Source organism: Aedes albopictus, chromosome 2, assembly GCF_035046485.1.
Source record: "Aedes albopictus strain Foshan chromosome 2, AalbF5, whole genome shotgun sequence".
NCBI classification, from domain to species: Eukaryota; Metazoa; Arthropoda; class Insecta; order Diptera; family Culicidae; genus Aedes; species Aedes albopictus.
The window spans coordinates 67,465,818-67,484,872 of NC_085137.1; the positions used below are offsets into that span (position 1 = coordinate 67,465,818).

At 36.1% G+C, this 19,055-nt stretch overlaps 1 protein-coding gene across 5 annotated transcripts in view; it reads left to right on the forward strand.

Annotated features, from left to right (window-relative positions):
- LOC109404819 (LIM/homeobox protein Lhx3) overlaps positions 1–19,055 on the forward strand; it is a 183,345-nt gene that overhangs the window by 157,114 nt on the left and 7,176 nt on the right. Inside the window, exons 1-6 of one of the 5 annotated variants that reach the window (XM_062849803.1) lie at positions 3,486–4,458; positions 17,449–17,623; positions 17,764–17,975; positions 18,121–18,316; positions 18,568–18,722; positions 18,784–18,975. In XM_062849803.1, the coding sequence (XP_062705787.1) occupies positions 4,287–4,458; positions 17,449–17,623; positions 17,764–17,975; positions 18,121–18,316; positions 18,568–18,722; positions 18,784–18,975 (1,102 nt within the window). In that variant the 5' untranslated portion in view covers positions 3,486–4,286. Of the gene's footprint in view, positions 1–3,485; positions 4,459–17,448; positions 17,624–17,763; positions 17,976–18,120; positions 18,317–18,567; positions 18,723–18,783; positions 18,980–19,055 lie in introns of those variants that run through there. The other 4 variants (XM_029871382.2, XM_062849804.1, XM_062849800.1 and 1 more) reach the window with 4 other exon arrangements.

Here is a 19,055-nt window from a genome sequence, read left to right on the forward strand (position 1 = left end):
CGCTCCATAGAAAATGTTCAATGTTACCCAACAATAATTGAAAACGTTCCATACTGTATTAAAAATGTACCGGTAAAACATAAAATTTTATCATTAGAAGTGAAATTTTGCACCAATAAATAATACTGAAATGCTCCATAATAAAATACAAGTGCTCCACAGAGAAATTCAAATGCTTCATTAAAAATAAAATTGTCCCCATAGAAAATTGTATAATGCCCCAAAGAAAGATTAGATTGTACCATAAAAACATTGAAATTGCACCATAGCAAATAGATGAATGCTTCATAAGTTTAATCAAACTGCATCATCTAAAATATGAATTGCTCCATGAAAAATTGAAAATTCTCCATAGATAGCATATTGACATAATTTAAATTCGATACAGCTGATGAACTTTACAGTGCACTACTTTTGTGGTGCAGATGTTTACAGTTATGGAGAATTTTAAATTTTTCATGGAACAAATTATAGCGGCACCCCTTTGCATCCCGCTCTTTTTCGTGTTTGTTTAGGAGAGTGAGCAAGAAAAAAGAAAAAGCTAGATTCGCCAATGATTATACTTATGGAGCATTTGTCGACTTTTTATGGTGAAATTTCATTTTTTTATGGAGCAATTTAATTTTTCTATGGGATATTGCCCCAATTTATATGGATACAATTCAATTTTTTATGGAGCATTTGCATTTTTCTCGCAGTTGTATATTATTATGGAACACTTTTATTTTATTCATTGCTACAAAATTGCACATCTAATGAGAGACTTTTATGTTTTGCAAGTACATTTTCTATAAAGTGTGGAATGTTTTCAATTATTAATGGGTAACATTGCACATTGTCATAAAACATATGTTCATTCATGGGGTCTCCAGTTAGCCTAGTGGTTGAGGCTATGGATCGCCAATCCGGAGATGGAGGGTTCAATTCTCGTTCCGGTCGGGAAAATTTTCTCGACTCCGTGGGCATAATGTACAGAGGATACTCAAAATAACTGGGACAGGTAAAATTTTCACTTTTCTACAAATGTTCAACTCGCTGTAACTTTTTGAAAACAGCATCAAATGTTCTCAAATTTTTGCTGTAACTAGTTGTGTATTAGTGGTCAAAATTTGTAAAAGATCGGGCCATTTTACACAAAGTTATAAGGGTTCTAGAAAAATGGATAATTATCCGATAGCCAACTTTGAGCCAGGGATGGGAACACTCACTTGCAACGAGTTACATTCACCTGCTATTTTCTCAGCTCAGAAGCGTGCAATCAAAAAACAATGTATGGAGGACTTTTACCTTGTGATTTCATCTAAAACTTTGCGGAATAGAGTAGGGGTCGCACACGAATCCCAAGGTCGTGACAGAGCTGTGAAAGCGACTCTCCACGAGGTGAGTGTAATTTACATTCACCTCGTGGAGAGTTGCCTTCGCAGCTCACTCACGACTTCAGTATGCGTGTGCGACACCAATGATGATACTTAAATCACTCTGGTCACCAGAATTAATTGGAATTTATTCGAATGCCACCTTATTTCTAATGAAATTTTACCATAATACCCCGGATGTAGCCAATTTCATCATATTTTATTCTCAATCCTCTACTTCCCATTGCATTATTGGTGTTATTCCAGAGCACCATCGATTTTTGATGAATTCGAGACAAACGGTATTAGATGAATATGATGTTATAGTTTTTAGAATATGACTGTAACCTCATTTGGTAAAACCAACTGCCAACTACTTGTTCAATAGTAAAACTATTGATATCATTCAAAAACTATTAGTTTACAATTAAAAATTGTTTCGTTAATTTAAAAAAAAAATGGGTTTATTTGCAATAGTTTTTTGTTTCAGCATTTTTTTCGGAAACGCTTTCTTGGCAGAGATATAGTTGTTCAAAGTCGTGGGAAATAAAGTTAAGTGTTTTCCCTGATCAAGTTCAAATAGGTAATATTCAATTATCGCTCCATAAGTTCCAAAAAGAAAAGATAGAAAAAGGATACTGTTTGATTGACTTGTCTTTATTAAAGGGACTTTCAGCCCTTGGCTGGTTCGTCTCTAAAAAGTATACTCATACCCTGTCAGAAATAGATTTTTCTTCTGGGACACACTTCAGAACAGAAAAGTGATAATTTACTTCTACATACACCGTGTCCAATAAGTTCTCATACAAAATCAAATTGAATTAATTTCCCATTTGTTTATTTATTGAAAGGCCATCTAACACTGATCAAATACAGCATATGTTTTGGAATTGACTGTCATTTATTCTTCACTGCTGATCGCTTATGTATCGTAAGTCAATTTCGGCTGTCACGCAAGCCATTCCATTGGTATTTCGTCTCATTTCAACGAGTAATGGTTTTACGTTGAAACAAATTAAGCTCCTTTCCTCGTCATTTTTAGGAGCAACTATGACTAAAAGTAAAAAAAAATATATAAAATTCTGTATTGACAAAGATGAAGTTTACTATGCACAAAATAAAACGGAAATTAAACAGAAATGACCATTTACCTGTTTCAGTGAGATTAGTTGTGTTAAAGAAGCCTAGCTGCATTTTATCTTGTTAATTATGGAGAAAAAAAACTTGTTAATTTACACCATTATCTCTTCCAAAACATGCTTGTATCCCTGGTGGTAAATTTTGTCCAAAATTTACGTTTTTTAATGATAATATTTAATATAACGGGCATTTTCAAGGAAATCAGCCCAAGTTAAGCTTACTAGCATATCGTCCCATATCATCATTAAAATTGTATTGTTTTAGTCTTAGAATATCGATTTGGTATAATACTTGCGATAAAATTCATATAGCCGAGGCGGTAAACGCGCGGGTATTCAGCATGACCATGCTGAGAGTGACGGGTTCGATTCCCGGTCAATCCAGGATCTTTTCGTAAAGGAAATTTCCTTGACTTCCTTGGGCATAGAGTATCTTCGTGCCTGCCACACGATATACACATGCAAAATGGTCATTGGCAGAGGAAGCTCTCAGTTAATAACTGTGGAAGTGCTCATAGAACACTAAGCTGAGAAGCAGGCTTTGTCCCAGGAGGACGTTACACCATGAAGAGGAGAGGAAAACTCAAAATTTAACCTTATGGACTCTATTAAGCTACCGTAGAATGAAAAACTTTACAAACATTTTTCTTGCGTGCCGGAGCAAACGGATTTCAGCTAACGGCAGTGTACTGCTAAGTGTATAAAAACAAATGAAAAATAATGTTATTCTAAACCGCATGCTTTATTTAATCAGAATTATGTGGCCCTTCAATACATGCATTAATTTTGAAATTTAGTGAATCACAGATGTGAAATAAAATTACGATTTCAAAATTTGTATTTTGTATGAGAACTATTTGGACACGGTGTAAATTCTCCGCCAGTCGATCTCCAGATCCTTTCAACGGTGCTGGCAACTCTGTCTGTACCACCCCATCAGCATGTAGCAGCAGCTCATAATCCACGTAAGCTTCCATCCTGCCCAGCGAACAAGTGAACAAAACAGAACCGCACCGAAACCACACCCTATGCTCGCACACACTCGAACCAACCGTCCAATCAGCATGCACGGTCGCCTTGTACTAAAACCCATACACTTCCAAATGGTCATATCTCGGCAAGCATAGCACGGCGGAAAATGCGTTGTGTATCATATCGCATCGGGAGGGGGGTTTTATGCTTTCGGTACGGTCGCGTGCTGGCATTGCGGGCGCCTTTGGTGTGTAGCTCGTGCCCCTTAGTCAGTGTCAGTTTGCCAGCCCATCGATACGGATGCGCTTACGGATGGGCGCACGTTGTTCGAGTTCGTTGTTGTAATTCTCTCGTATCGTGAGCCACCACCGGATTGGTAGCCACAGCAAGTGCCAAAGCGGTGAGACCCGCAGAAACGATTTTGGGAGGGTGGCTGTGTGTCTGTTCGGCGAGAGAGCAGCAGCCACACATCAGGTGGAAATCCCGCGCTGGAAAATCGATCGGTCGTCTTGTTTCGTCCGCCTCCTTGTGTACGTGCCTCCCTCTGTGTGCTGTGGCGGTCGTCGTCGCCTCCGTCTGAGCTGCTGTTGGTGGTGAAAATTTGCTGACAGTGAATTTTTATGTGGTCAAATGAAATAACGAAATTAAGAATGTCGTAAAATCTGATCGACAAGTGATTGAGAGCCGAACCGTGCTTTATGTGTTGGGACGGGAAAACGTCGGGATATGCGTTTTTGAAAGAAAATCAAAGAAGTTTGTGAATTAGATTTGAGCTTTATTTAGCGGTGTGAGTAATACGTGACGCGAAAAAGCCTCAAAAATGGAAATGTTGAAGCTCATGATGGATACCAGTGATTATATGGCTAGCCTAACTGGCATGAATAATAATAACAACAACAATGATATAATCAAAAAGGATCTACAACGGTCACCTAGTCCGGAGTACAGAGTTCCACCAATCAACTTGGATGAATTGCCGGAGGTTTTGCTTTGTAAGTGGATTTTCTTTTGGAAACAATGCAAATACTATAAGAAAAACATGTAATTTAGTGCCCCACACACTTCGACGAGATATCTACGTTTAGAAAATATCAGGTGACAATCAAGGCCTAGATGATGGTTAACTGCTTATCTGTACGTCTCCGAATGTATCAAGAAAAATTGCTACGGTTAAACACTAAATGGCAGGAGTAAATCGTAGTGCAGCTACACAGTTACACCAAGATAACTGTCATAAAACTTTAATAAGAAACACCAGTAATATATAAGATGACAAGTATTTATTCTGCAGTCGGGATGAAACTGATCAGTGAGTAAAATGTCTTTGTTGGCTAGACTTCATCGTTTCAGAATGTGAAAGCAGTACAAGGTTTCCACAAGATATCTAACCGTTTATTAGTTTTATTTAGGTTAAAACTTAAATTAAAGCCAAAAACATCTGAAACTATGCAATTTATTGATGTAGATAAATGCAGGAATACTGTTGGAATACATCCACAAAAGCACTGTAATTCATGAATGAGAACATTTCAGCTAGTTTGATGACCAATTTATATTTAGTGATTACTGGAAAGTTTGAGATATTTATTTGTAAGTTCACTACATGTGCATTGTGCAATACTGCTATGAAAATATATACATATGAAAATATCTTTCGCCAAACGCCAAACGCCAAGCCACCGTACAAAAGCTAATATCTAAAGCATGTGCATATTTGTGACCAGTTTTATTCAATAGATCACAAGATCTAACCCTTAGTTAGATGTCGACGTGATAAATATCTTGAAATTTATATTTATTCATTGTTAAAATTCCAAAAGCATGTTGAAAAGTACAGTGGCGCTTACATCGACTATGCGAATATGGGCAGTGCAAAGTCGTGTGCGAATTCGACTGTGATAATAATGTACTCTGGCCATTTAGACTCGGCCAGGTGCAAATGTCGCAACAATTCAATGCAGGAATTGGGTTGTCCAGCGAATAAAATATTGCTATTTTCTACAGCCTAATTGAAAGAGCTCATTTTTCTGAGTATAACGTAATTTTATTGGATTCAAATACCTTTGTTTTGTTAATTAAATAAACAAAACAGTTTTAATTATCGTAGACAGAATGACAGTTCAAACGATGAAGTAACAGATCGACTCGAACAAATTTGTTTTGCCCTTAAAAACTTCAAATGCATGTAAAAAGAAAATCGCGTTAAGTACTGTTCCTTTGAATTCCACTAAGAATTTGCATCCTTTGACAGATACGTATTTCGACCTCAACTGTAAGGTCGTCTTCAGTGTCTTTTACTTGACTCGACTACAAGACACTGAAGACGACCTTACAGTTGAGGTCGAAATACGTATCAGTCAAAGGATGCAAATTCTTAGTGGAATTCAAAGGAACAGTACTTAGCGCGATTTTCTTTTTACTTACAGATTTTCCCCTAACAAGCCCAGGTTAATCATCATTTAAATGCATCTTGTACCGACTTTTCGAACCTTCTAAGCAGAATACCCTCTTCGAATGAATGTAATCAGTTTCGTACAGTTATCCACTGACACTGAGGAAGATGACAAGTGGTAGTCGAAATACGCGTATCTGTCAAAGGATAAGCAACATAGGGCGGAATTAAAAGGTACGAAACTGATTACACTCATTCGAATTTAAATGCAGGTTAGAAATAGTTCCCGGACTGCAAAAATTATGAAATTTTGGATTTCGACTATTTTTAGGCGGAGAATTTGATTATGAAATAATCCGGATAACCCAATTATTTAATTACCCATAAGCCAGATAATGATCATTTTTCATACAATGTTTTGAGTTAAAAACGTTAAAAACTTTTTATTCTGATAAATTTTAAAATTCCAATTATTTTGCCTTTTGGATTGCCTATACCGAGACAACACTTGATGTAAGGGTAACATACAACCTTTACGAATATAATTGCCTACTAACCTGTACAGTACACTAAGAGGCGATTTCTTCACCCTGACTTAAGCACTAACAATCGAACATTTACGTCTTCGGCCACATCACGATGTTTACCACAAGCATGCATTTTTCACGGTGCATGTACTCAGTATACGACGCGACCGCACCGGGATTAAATCAGGTTTCAATATATGGGTAAGCCTGGCTTACCGGGTAAGCCGATGCGAAGAATTCGTTCCTTTGCCCTATAATGTATAAGGCATACATAAGTGCATAATTGCCAGACCACTCTAAAAATGTGTTACAGTTACTCATTCACAAAATCAGCTTCAACACTCGGATGGGTATGTCTATATTTTTGGTTCATTAAGGTGAAATCGTTGCAAATATAACGATTTTGTCGACGTAAGAGTTGATTTTGTGAATGTATAATGTTAGATATTTCTGGTATGGTTTGAAAATTATGTACTTATGAGTAGTTCTTACACATTACAGAACTAATTAGTTTTAGCGTGATTTTTCTCGTTGATTTACATCGTTAAAGGGTGAAACTTACCTATGGCGAATAGTTGGTACTATAGCCATAATTGGTACACTTACCCTATCTTAACTTTTACGTCCCTGACATATTTTGCGCACTTAAATTTTGATGTTCATTTGGCTCTATTGCTTTCAGTTTTTACCCGATGTTGATGAAAATTTGACAGAACAACCGAAAATTACTACCATTTCATAGAATGCACTGGTTGGTCAAGTTTGATAACCACTTCCGGATTTTTACGGATATCCAATGGGGTACGTCGGTTAGCCAAATGAGACATTAACGTTGTGTTTTTCAGATCTTATATGAAATCTGAATCTAAAAGTATTCATATCTCTAAATACCTTAAGGTCATTTGGAACTATAGTGGCCTGTCCCGATTCCGAGGCACCGTAACACGGGGTAACTTTGATAGTTTTTCTGTACGCAGTGAATTTAGCAATCAAATCAATAACTGCGTTTATTTTTTGTTTTTTTTTCTGCACTGTACATCAACAATCAACATATGATTATGTGCTGCGCAAATCAAGTTCCCATATTAAGTTGAATTAGAAATTTACATTAACCCTCTAATACCCAACCCCGCCTTTAGACGGGGTATAGTTTGAGCATTTTTGTAATTTTTGTTTCGTGGAAAATCAATTTTTTTTATATTCTTGGCTGATGGTTAGGACTGTTTTGTATATCTCAAAAGGGTTTTTGGTGTATTTTAAAGCGTATTTACATTTTTTAAAATTCATTGAAAAATTGATGTTTTAGTCACTTTATAGAAGTCATTGATTATTTTGTACTGAATCGTTACAATTAACAAATTTTAAATTTTTCCCAAATCATTCTATCCTAGTTCAATAGTTTAAGGGAATCGAATACACTCTAAAATTATTTTCCTTAAAATTACACGGAAAATAAAATTTCCTATGAAAAAAATTTAAAATAAAAATATTTCAACAATAATCATAAAATCTCAAAATGTTTTCATCTCAAAAAATCCGTACCCCAAATAGGCTTCCAGGAAAAATATAAAAGTGTGGGAATGTTCAGAAACAAAAATTAGAAAAATCAAAAACTGAAATTCACGAAATCGAGAATTAAAAAGAATCATCTTCCAAAACATGTTTAAATCGATTTTAGATGACGAAAAATGATATTTAGATCAACATCAAAAATTTGGGTATTAGAGGGTTAACAACTTTTCGGACACAACAGTTCTAACTACATGAAATTACAAGTGCATTGCATACATTTAGGCGTTAAACGATTTCTGTCCCAATTTTGAAAATTAATTCCAATTTGTAAAAACACGCTTCGATAAGAAATTCAAGACCATATTAAGATTCTACAAGCTGAGATGAACCAGCCTCGGGCTGAAAATCTCATAAATAAAGACATAAAAAAAAAGTTTCTACAAAGATCGATCTTCCGAGAATAAGTCATTAAATAAAAAAAATAAAAGAAAATTGATCATAATGAACATCAAAATTTGAGTGAGCAAAATAAGTCAGGTTGCGTAAAGGTTGATATGTTTTTGATAAAAACAAAGGCATTCATTTGCACTTTGCAGCTTTGTTTGAGGTTTTATATTCACTACAAAAACATGAAAAATCTTTTTATGTTCCGAGCTGCATTTGGATAATTATCATATATTGATCAAAAAAAGTATCAAGTGTTTTCAATTTCTTAAAACTCTCTTATTGTAATATTTTCATACAGGACATACTGAACATCATTTGCATCATTTGGAAAGCGTTTGGATGATTATATGTACAATATATGGTAAATTTATTACCATCGTCAATAACATAAGCAGGTTTTTCATATTTTTTGTAGTACAGTGTATCAAACAATTGTCCGTACAGCAATTTTTTGGTCAAAATAATTTTTCATTTAAATGATTATAACTTTTTTATACGTCAATCAAAATCGCTGAAATTTTGACCAATTATAACCCATATACTAAAGCTCCATTGGTAAAATTTTGAGCGAGATCGAATAAGTTTTCTAAAAAATATAGAACTATTAGTAAAACTTATAAAATTTTTGAATACTTTTTTAAAACGTTATATCTCAATATGTACTTGTTGAAACTTTTTCAATATTTTTCATGTTACAGCTTATACCTAAGGTTTTCATATGCAGCTTCGTTTAAGGTTTTATATTCACCACAAAAAAAAATGAAAAATCTGTATATGTTCAGAGTGTCATTTGGAAATTTATCATATTTTGATCAATAAAAGTGCCAAGTGTTTTCAACATTTTTAAACCCTATAAAAGATATAGTTTTATACCTGACCTAATAAATCACATATGTAGAGTAGGTCCTATGGATTTTTCGTTCAGCTAATGCACTTTTATGCAATTCAGTATTATAATTTCTATTTTATACTACTTATTTCAGTATCATAATGACTTACTTTTCCGTACCGGTTCATTATGCAACTGAAATGAGTGGCATAATGAAAAATAGTTGCATAATGTTCATTATACAACTCATTTGAGTTGCATTATGAACATTATGCAATTCAAATGAGTTGTATAATGAATAAATCATTGCATAAAATTTTGTATGGAACTCGTTGCAAAACTCGATTTTTTCAGCACTCTTCGTATTTGTCCAACTCGGCAAGCCTCGTTGGATAAATGTACGACTCATGCTGAAAAAATCAACTTTTTGCAACTCGTTACATAAATAACTATTATTGGTGGAAAACGTATGTGCAAAATATGGTAAATTTTAACACATCGTCAACTACATACGCACATTTTTCATATTTTTTGTAGTGAATATAAAACCCCAAACATGGCTGCATATAAAAGCCTTAGGTATAAGATGTTACACAAAAAAAATGAAAAAATTTCATCGAGTACATATTGAGATATAATGTCTTAAAAATGTGTTCAAAAATCTTATAAGTTTTACTTAAAGTTCTTTGACTTTCAGAAAACTTATCGCTCAAAATTGTACTAAAAGAGCTTTAATATATGGTTCATGATTGGTCAAAATTTCAGCGTTTCTGATTGACGCATAAAAAAGTTATTAACATTTGAATGAAAAATTATTTTGACAAAAAAATTCCTGTACGGACAATTTTTTGATACACTGTATGTAAATTATCCCTAATTATAAGGCTGACACAAATGTCGAATTTATCTTATGCCACATCTTATGCACTAATCGTGCATTTCAAGGGGTTTTTGAGGTGTTCCAGAGGGCTTTAGGAAAGATCCGGTTGTTTTCAAGGGGTTTTAATGGCGTTCCAGCGGTGCTCCAGCGGGATTCAAGGGATTTAGGAGGTCCCAAGATTATTTCAAGTCGTTTCAGGAGCGTTACAGAGGATTTCGGGAGCTATCAAGTGATTTTGAAGGGGTTCTATGGGCGTTCCAGGCGTGTTCCAAGGGGTTAAGGGGGTCCCATTGTTGTTCCAGGGGTTTACTGGAATTCGAGGCAATCCCGTGCACCAGGGGGGGGGGGGGGGGGGGGGTTGGTGGTTAAACCCCTCCCATTACCGACGCTTCATACACTAGGCGCCCCTCCACCTTTTGCCGAAATTGGGAAAACCCCCTTCTTTGGCGCCACTTCTGTGCACGAGCCTGATTCGAGGGGCTTCCAAAAGTGCTCCAGGATGTTTCAAGGGATTTCAGGAGCGTTCTAGTTGGTTTCAAGGGGCTGTCAGAGGTCCAGGGATGTTTCAGTGGCGTTGTATGATATTTTAGAGGCGTTCCAAAGGGGTTTCAGAAACGTGCGAGTGATGGAGCTATTCCTATTTTATATGGTGCAGTTTGATAATACTCATGGTGCAATTTCAGCTTTTCATGGTGCAATTTAATTTTTCTATGGAGCAATGTTATGAGTACATATTTTTAAGGAGCATTTGCATTTTATTTTGAAGCAGTTTAGTATTATTGATTGCGCTTTTAATGAGAAAATTTTGTTTTACCGGGACATTTTCTATGAAGTATGGAACGTTTTCTATAATTTATGAGTAACATTGCACATTTTCATAAAAAATATTGTTAAACGCACAGTAACTTTTTACCGACCCCGAATCCACACGGCGGAGATTCGCGGACCGCCCTTCGATGGTCAAGGTGGATTGGAACAACGGCAGTAGACACTGAGGGAGGTTCACACGCGTTCACTGGGGTTTTTCGGATGCGCACTAGACTTTCGTCGTACTCGGGTGGTAGTTTTAGCAAGACTGATCTTTATTCATGGATAGGGTTCGGGTTTTATAAGGTACATGGTATTAGTGTTGGTTCTTAGGTGTAGATAAGTATTACCATAGCATATAGGAAAAATACATAAGGCACGATATAATAGATTTACAGATTCAAGGCCAAAGTGGCTTTCTCTTTACAGGGTTGTGTAGCCATTTACCAGGGAAGCTTCGGGTGATACAAAAATTCATTTTCATTGATTGGTATTTAACACATATGATCATTCTTTAGCGAGCGTTTTTAGATTTTCCAAGGAGCATTTGCAAATTTTTATGGTCGCAATAATCTTTTGTAAAAAAAACTTTAAAACTTTTGAATTACTCTGTTTTTTTTTAATAAAAAAAAACTTTTTTTTTCTAAAGTTCACGTTGTCTTAAGGGGAGGGGGGGGGCGGTTGTCAGTGACAAGTCTACGCTTGTCCACGGGGAGGGGTAAAAAATCACGATTTTTCTTTCCACGTGGTATATGGACGGCCCCTGGGGAGTTTAAGGGAATTCATATTCAATGGAAAGTTTAAGAAATGAGTGGATCTAGACCCAAGAACCCACGCTGTTGAAGCTGTACGTATTGACATGCATTGCTCTATATGGGCCATTGAAGTTGGATTAAATTGGGGAGTGGCGCCGCTGTTGTTGAATTATGATTATACCACTATAATCGTAAGTCAGCAGTAGTGGTGCCACTTGCCACTTTAATTCATCTTCAATGGTTGATGTAGGGCGGTGCATGCCAACTTGTGCGCTTTATATATGCAATATTCAACACCATGATTACTTGGGAGCGTTCTCTGGACATTTTTCAACTACAGTGGAATAATACATGGAAAAACAAATGAAAGCAAAATTTTTAGTAGCAACCATTCAACAATTGGCGAATTACCCCATGAAAATTGTACTATTAGAGCACCCCATATGGAAATCATTCCAGTTGCGCCAAAATAACGAGTTTTATTATTGGTAACCCGGTCTGACAATTTTACCCCAGCTATAAATTTCACCTTTTGTGACAGCTTCTTTCTAGAAACTAACAAATCTGTAGTTTTAACCCTCCCCGTTATGGGAAGGGGCATTAATTTAAGATTTAGAAAAAATGAAAATAAGGACTGTTCAATTTATAAAACGGACAACTTTACAAGGCTATAAAAATAAGACGCGTTGTTCAAATTTAACCACCCTTGCTTTGTTGTTCAGTATATCATCTTTCATTATAATAATGATTTTTGAATCGAATAAAAAAAGTTTTATTTAATAGAAAATCGGCCAGGTGTTAAATGAGGCGATCTTTTCGATTGCTGAAAACTGAAAATATACATAAAATTACTGTTCACATATGGTATATCGTTTTTAATATCAGAAAAGTATGTGCTATGCTGCAGCAGCATGAGTAATAAACATTCTGGCGAAGTTTAAACTCAATTGGAAATTTAGTTGTTAAGATAATAAAGTTTGAAGTGAGATTCAATTTTTTGAATAAAATTCAATTGTAAAGCAAAAAGGACATGAAAACATTAAATAAACATTTTTTTTATGCATACAGTCGAAAGTAGGAATAATGTGGTTTTGAATGCAGAAAAGTGCTTCTTAATAGCATTGCGGGTTTGGTTACTGTGCGCCATTACAGGCACAGTAATCAAAACAGTTTCGTTCTTTGAAGGTTCTTCCAAATAACAATGCAACCTAATGCAAATTTTGCATAACAATGATGTTGGAAATAAAAAAATACATCCGATTACTATTAAATAAGATGTACAATAACATAGGACCAACTTTGTTGAAAATAAATAATAACAAGATTCGCTAGAGTCGAAAATCTGCATCAATGGAGCAAAAAGTATGCAATTTATTACTATGACCATCTAAATGGATTAAATTTTTGCTGAAGAATGCAATTAAAAGTAAATTTTTCTTCTGTATTATTCAGAAAGCAATATTTTACTACTCTGGACTATGGACTATTGCATCGCAGGACTTAAATAAATATTTTTGAATAATTTCTTTGTAAACAAGGCAACTCACTGTATCAAGCTGGATGCTGCTTGGTGCATTATTACCAATCATTTATTGAGCTTTAAATTTATGTCGAATTTTAAGAAATGGGTTTTTATTGATGTTTTTGGAAAACCGCTTCAGTTACACCATAAAGAATATTTTGCTCAATGTTATATTTTTCCTACATTTGAGAATAGCTATAGAAAGTTATGCAAAAAACTGATAATGATTTTATTGAAAAATGAAAAAGATATCGCACAAGCAAGTTGTTCGTTTAATAAATTGAACAGTCCTTATTCAAGGTTTTTCGGTCGCCATTTTGACTAAATGCCAAAAAAAAAGGAATGGTGTATCACGGATCTTTAGAGGTTGTGCAGCTACCATCAAAATCAAATGTTTGAAGATCCGTCATGCAATTTTCGAGAAACGGTGCTTTTTTTTAAAATGATGTGTTTAAAATTTCTTATATTGAACGCCAAAAATCCAACTACAATATTGCACAATTGCTGATCCAACTATTCTGTTTAGCGTCCCACACTGGAGTAACAGGGTCTATTTCCTGGCCAAAAAGTTTTAACACGTTTTTATGGTGTATTATGTAGGTACCAGCGATAAAATTATGAATTTTGATATTTAGGATGCATTTTGGAATATAAATAGCCATATTAATCCACGTAAAGGCCAGAAATGATTTCTTATAACTTCGGTAAGAGCAACGTATGTTTTCTCCCCCAAAAATCACTTAAATCGCCATTTTTTATTTTTTGAGTTCAGAGAACTGAAAAATAATTATATTTACATAAAATTTATTGTTCGGAAACACGAGCCACCTCGTTTCAGAGTAATTCTCCCAGAATTGCAAGTGAAATTCATTTTTTTTTTTCATCAGTGAAGATAACGTGTTTATGATTTCATCAAAAGTGTAAGGAATGTCATTATTAGAAAACTTGTTGAACAATTGTTCTATCTGCTCAATTTTTAGAGATACGTGACATTATTTGTGAACGACCCCTTAAAATCAGTTCATATGTTGTACCGTTTTCTATATTTTTTTTTGTGATTCCCAATTCATTTTGGGCTCACTTCAATAGTGTCCTGAAAAACACATCAAAACTGAAAAATTAATCATGGAATGAAGTATTAGCAGTATGAACATGGTGAGAGAAGCCGTGTGAAATATATCAGTTTGCATTTTTATTTTAAAACATGGAATTTTACCATAATTTACACATAAAAGCAAGTTTGTGGAGTACTGAGTGAAAAACTCAATAGGTTTAGCTATAAAAACATTATCCACGTGAAAATATATACTTCACGGTGCATCAACATAAGATTACATGCTACCTATAATGAGTTTTTTGTTTGAGTTATTTTAATTTTTTTTTAAATAAATTTTGAACGAAACAGTTCTAGCTACATTAAATTGCTCACGCATTGCATACATTTAGGCGTCTAACGGTGTTTGGAGAATTCTGTTCAAATTTACTAAATTGATTCCATTTGACACATTTCGTTAAGAGATACAAGATCCGAATTGTATTCTACTATGGAATTTATACCGAGAATAAGTGGGCATTCATTAAAAAAATAGTCGAAACGAAGTAGTTACATCAAAATTTAACATAAATTGTTAACAAAAACTAGTCAAAAAGATGTAAATTCCAAAATGATCTATTTTTTCGTCTGGTACTTTCTGGTAGCCGTTCTCTTGCGATTTACGAAGGATATGTATTACATTTTATTGTTATTTTATCCAGATCGCGGAATGCTGCAGAATCTGCATACTTTTTGAATTCTGAAAATGGTTAAAAATTGACAAAAAACATGATTTTGAAAACGTTTCTGTAAGAGCGAAAAATAAATGAAATCAGGTGCAATTTTTTGTTTAAATGATACACCATAATCACGAGAACTAGTTAACATACTCAATTGTGTTTTCAAACTGTCGATATTTTGATAATTGAAGTACCTTCGATGAGTTATGATACAAACGAAAAAAAAAACAGAGGAGAAAATCATTAAATTCAGGCATTTATTCTTGAAAAAATATGCATCCCAAAGTGTTTTATTGATTGCCACATGATGAAGCAATACTTCGTCCATCTTCAAAAAATATTAGGCTTTGGAAAATCTAAAAAAAAAATTGACTTATGGCCAGGTATTTAATCCATTTACGCCTATGTGCGTTCTGACGTCTTCGACGAAGTTTTTCACTATAGCGCGTTAACTTCTTTGAACTGTTGGTAAAAATGATCAATCCCCCTAAAAGTGAGATAGAAAATTTGTTTTTGATCTATATATATAAAAATGAATTTCTGTCTGTCTGTCTGTCTGTCTGTCTGTCTGTCTGTCTGTCTGTCTGTCTGACCGCTATGCATTCGGAAACTACTGAACCGATCGGCTTCAAATTTTGTATGCAGGGGGGTTTGGGACCGGGGAAGGTTCTTAGCCTGGTGTGAGACCTCTGCGGTCTCTGGAACGGGGGGTTCCCATACTGATGACTACGCGGGGGACGTCCCTATGGAGCTGCATGTCAAAAAACACAGTAGGCAGGCAGTACGACGTTTGCCGGGACAGCTAGTTATATATAAAAATGGATTTCTGTCTGTCTGACCGCTATGGGTTCGGAAACTACTGGACCGATCGGTGTGAAATTTTGTATGTGGGTGCTGTTGGGGCCGGGGAAGGTTCTTAGCTTGGTGTGAGACCTCTCCGGTCTTTCGAACGGGGGGCTCCTATACACATAACTTTGCGGGGGGCGTCCCTATGGAGCTGTATATCAAAAAACACAGTAGGCAGGCAGTGCGACGTTTTCCGGGACAGCTAGTTTAAGATATAACACGGCGTGTGTATGGGGAAGGTTTATAACAAAAAAATGGGCATCGCCAAATTTTTCGCTATTCAAAATAGAGGCTTCCAGCTTTCATTTGCACGGTCCCTCAAAAAAATCCACCGAGGGATCTCGAACAACTTTTTCAGAATACTGTTTTTCCTCATACAAAATGAACGGTTCCAAATTAATCCCTATTTCTACTTAACAAACATTCCCAATTTTTGTATGAAAATGTTCCCCCGATGGAATATTTCGATGTTGGGCTTGAATGAAAGCTAGTAGCGTCAACTTTCACGTAACGTAAAAATTAGCGATGCCTATTTTTTTGTAATAAATTTCTTCTACCAGACACACCGTGATAAGGTTGATGTTCTAGAAAAGTTGTTTTGAATAACTTTGTCGAAGACGCCATGCTTGTAACTCCGTTACTTTTCAGGATAGATTAAGTGTTTATTTTTCATAAACTTTTTCAGTTTTGATTCTACGTTTCTTTAATATTCTGCAAAGTTATAGATAATTATAAAATTTTATATCTCACTTTTAGAGGGTTATTATTACCAATAGCATTATTATAGTGAAAAACTTCTTTGAAGACGCCATGACATTAAACGGCATGATTACATCAGCATCGGTATATAGAAAATTAAATTCTTTACGTTAAATGTAAGAAACTGTAACAACATTATTTCAAAAAAGCGTCGTTTTTCGAGAATGGGCAGACGAATCTTCGTGAAATTTCGATGGTAGCAGCACAACCCCTAAAGCTCCGTGATAACCTTTCCTTTTTTATTTCGTGCATTTCGATTTACCAAAATTTCAAATCAATGCCCCAATCCCAGAAGGGAGAGGGTAAAACTGCGGATTTTCGGGTCCGAAACGTAATTACATAGTAACACAAAAAAAGTTGCAGCGATTTCATCGATTTTTCTATATCTAATAGATCATTTAATATTGAAATTGAAGATCATTACAAATAGTTTTAAAGTATAACCAAACTTTTTTGAAAACGCATTTTGTGTGCCAAATTTGGTGCGAAAATACTGGTTGCCTGTATTTGATGCTTGATTATATAGTAAGGTTAATTTGAGGTAATTTTCAACATCTTTTTGGTTAATTGTTAAGAGTGACGAGACATTTAGTTTCTTCTATCGAGCTGCAACACAGTTGATATGGAAGCAAAGTGAACGTGATTCAGATTTTTTCCAGGGCGTGTGTGGCAAAAACGATAATCTTCGAATTAGTGTAATCAGTTATTGTACCATTTAATTCAGCCCTCTTTTGCTTATCCTTTGACAAATACGCGTATTTCGACTACCACTTGTAATCTTCCTCAGTGTCAGTTATCCGGGAATTCTGTTTAGAGGGTTCAAAAAGTCGGTACAAGATAAAAACCAGAATGTCATCGGACTGTTTCTAATCATCAATATCAACAACTTTCATTGGCATTTACCATAGACTCTTTCGATTTCCATTCTTTCAGCGACCATCCCAAAGTGCGGCGGCTGTCACGAGCTGATCCTAGACCGGTTTATCCTGAAAGTATCCGACCGGACGTGGCACGCCAAGTGTCTCCAGTGTAGCGACTGCCACATCCAGCTCAATGAGAAATGTTTTGCTCGAAACGGTCAATTATTTTGCAAGGACGACTTTTTCAAGTAAGTATTAAACATCACGGCTCCAGCTGATGGTGTCCCGTTCGTGGTCGTATATGGGATCCGCCGTTGGATTGGCTGCATGATGCTAGGAAAGCAAACTGTTTATATGTTAATGTTTAACTCTCTTCTGTATGTTGCGGGTCCTACAGGCGGTACGGTACGAAATGTGCGGCTTGCGATTTGGGAATTCCGCCCACCCAGGTGGTTCGGAGGGCCCAGGACAACGTCTACCATCTGCAGTGCTTTATGTGTTCGATGTGCTCGCGACAGCTCAACACAGGCGATGAGTTCTATCTGATAGAGGATGGGAAACTCATCTGCAAGCCCGATTACGAGGCGGCCAAAGCTAAAGGTAAGTTCGCGATGATGTATCACTTTCAACTTGGTTCGAGCAAGCCAGTTGGTTTGCATCATTTATCAGTATCTCAAGGGTCCCATCAACCACCCGGTCCAGCAAAAAACATTGCATTTAATGTTGTACCCTCTCCTCGATGCAGGTTTATATCTCTCCGACGGATCACTGGATGGTGAATCATCAAACAAACGTCCTCGCACAACAATTACCGCCAAACAGCTGGAGACGCTGAAAAGTGCATACAATAGTAGCCCTAAGCCGGCACGACATGTCCGCGAACAGTTGTCACAGGACACCGGATTAGATATGCGAGTAGTGCAAGTGTGGTTTCAGAATAGGTAAGAGTCATTCAACGTTATTGTTTGATGAAGCGTTTGTGATAAAGTGAAGTACATAGGAGTGGCTTTGCATTTGAAAAGGAATACAGTAGCACTCGATAGTGAGAGTACAAGGCGTTATGGATCGGTTGTTTTTCTTTCAGTTTACAATACTATCGTGTAGAACCCTATCCAGTCATTCCTTCAAAATAGATCATTCCTATGTTATTTGAAAAATAATAATAAAATATCTGTTCAAACGTTCCTCACAGACGCGCCAAAGAAAAACGACTGAAAAAGGATGCTGGTCGAACGCGATGGAGTCAATATTTCCGTTCAATGAAGGGTGGAGGCTCACCGAGCAGGCACGATAAACTCTTAGATAAGGACGAATTGAAAATCGATCTAGATAGTTTTAGTCATCATGGTGAGTTTTGATAATGATTTGTTTAAATTTAAGATAGTCTAATGATCCCATATGCTTCCAGATCTTAGCAACGATAGCTTTAGTACTTCAAATATGGGCCTAGAAGACGGTGCTTCACCGCACAGCGGGCGTGGCTCATACATCCACGGAAACGGAAGTCCACCGCCGTATCTCTCCAGTCATTCACCTCCGCCCATGGGACCGGGTCACCACTTCGGTTCCTATCCAGACAATATTGTATACACTCCGCTAGGTGAGTAAGTAGCTCCCGTAGCCGACCGGCTGAGCCCGTCGTACGCTAATGGATTTCATATTTTCCCGACGTACGCGAAC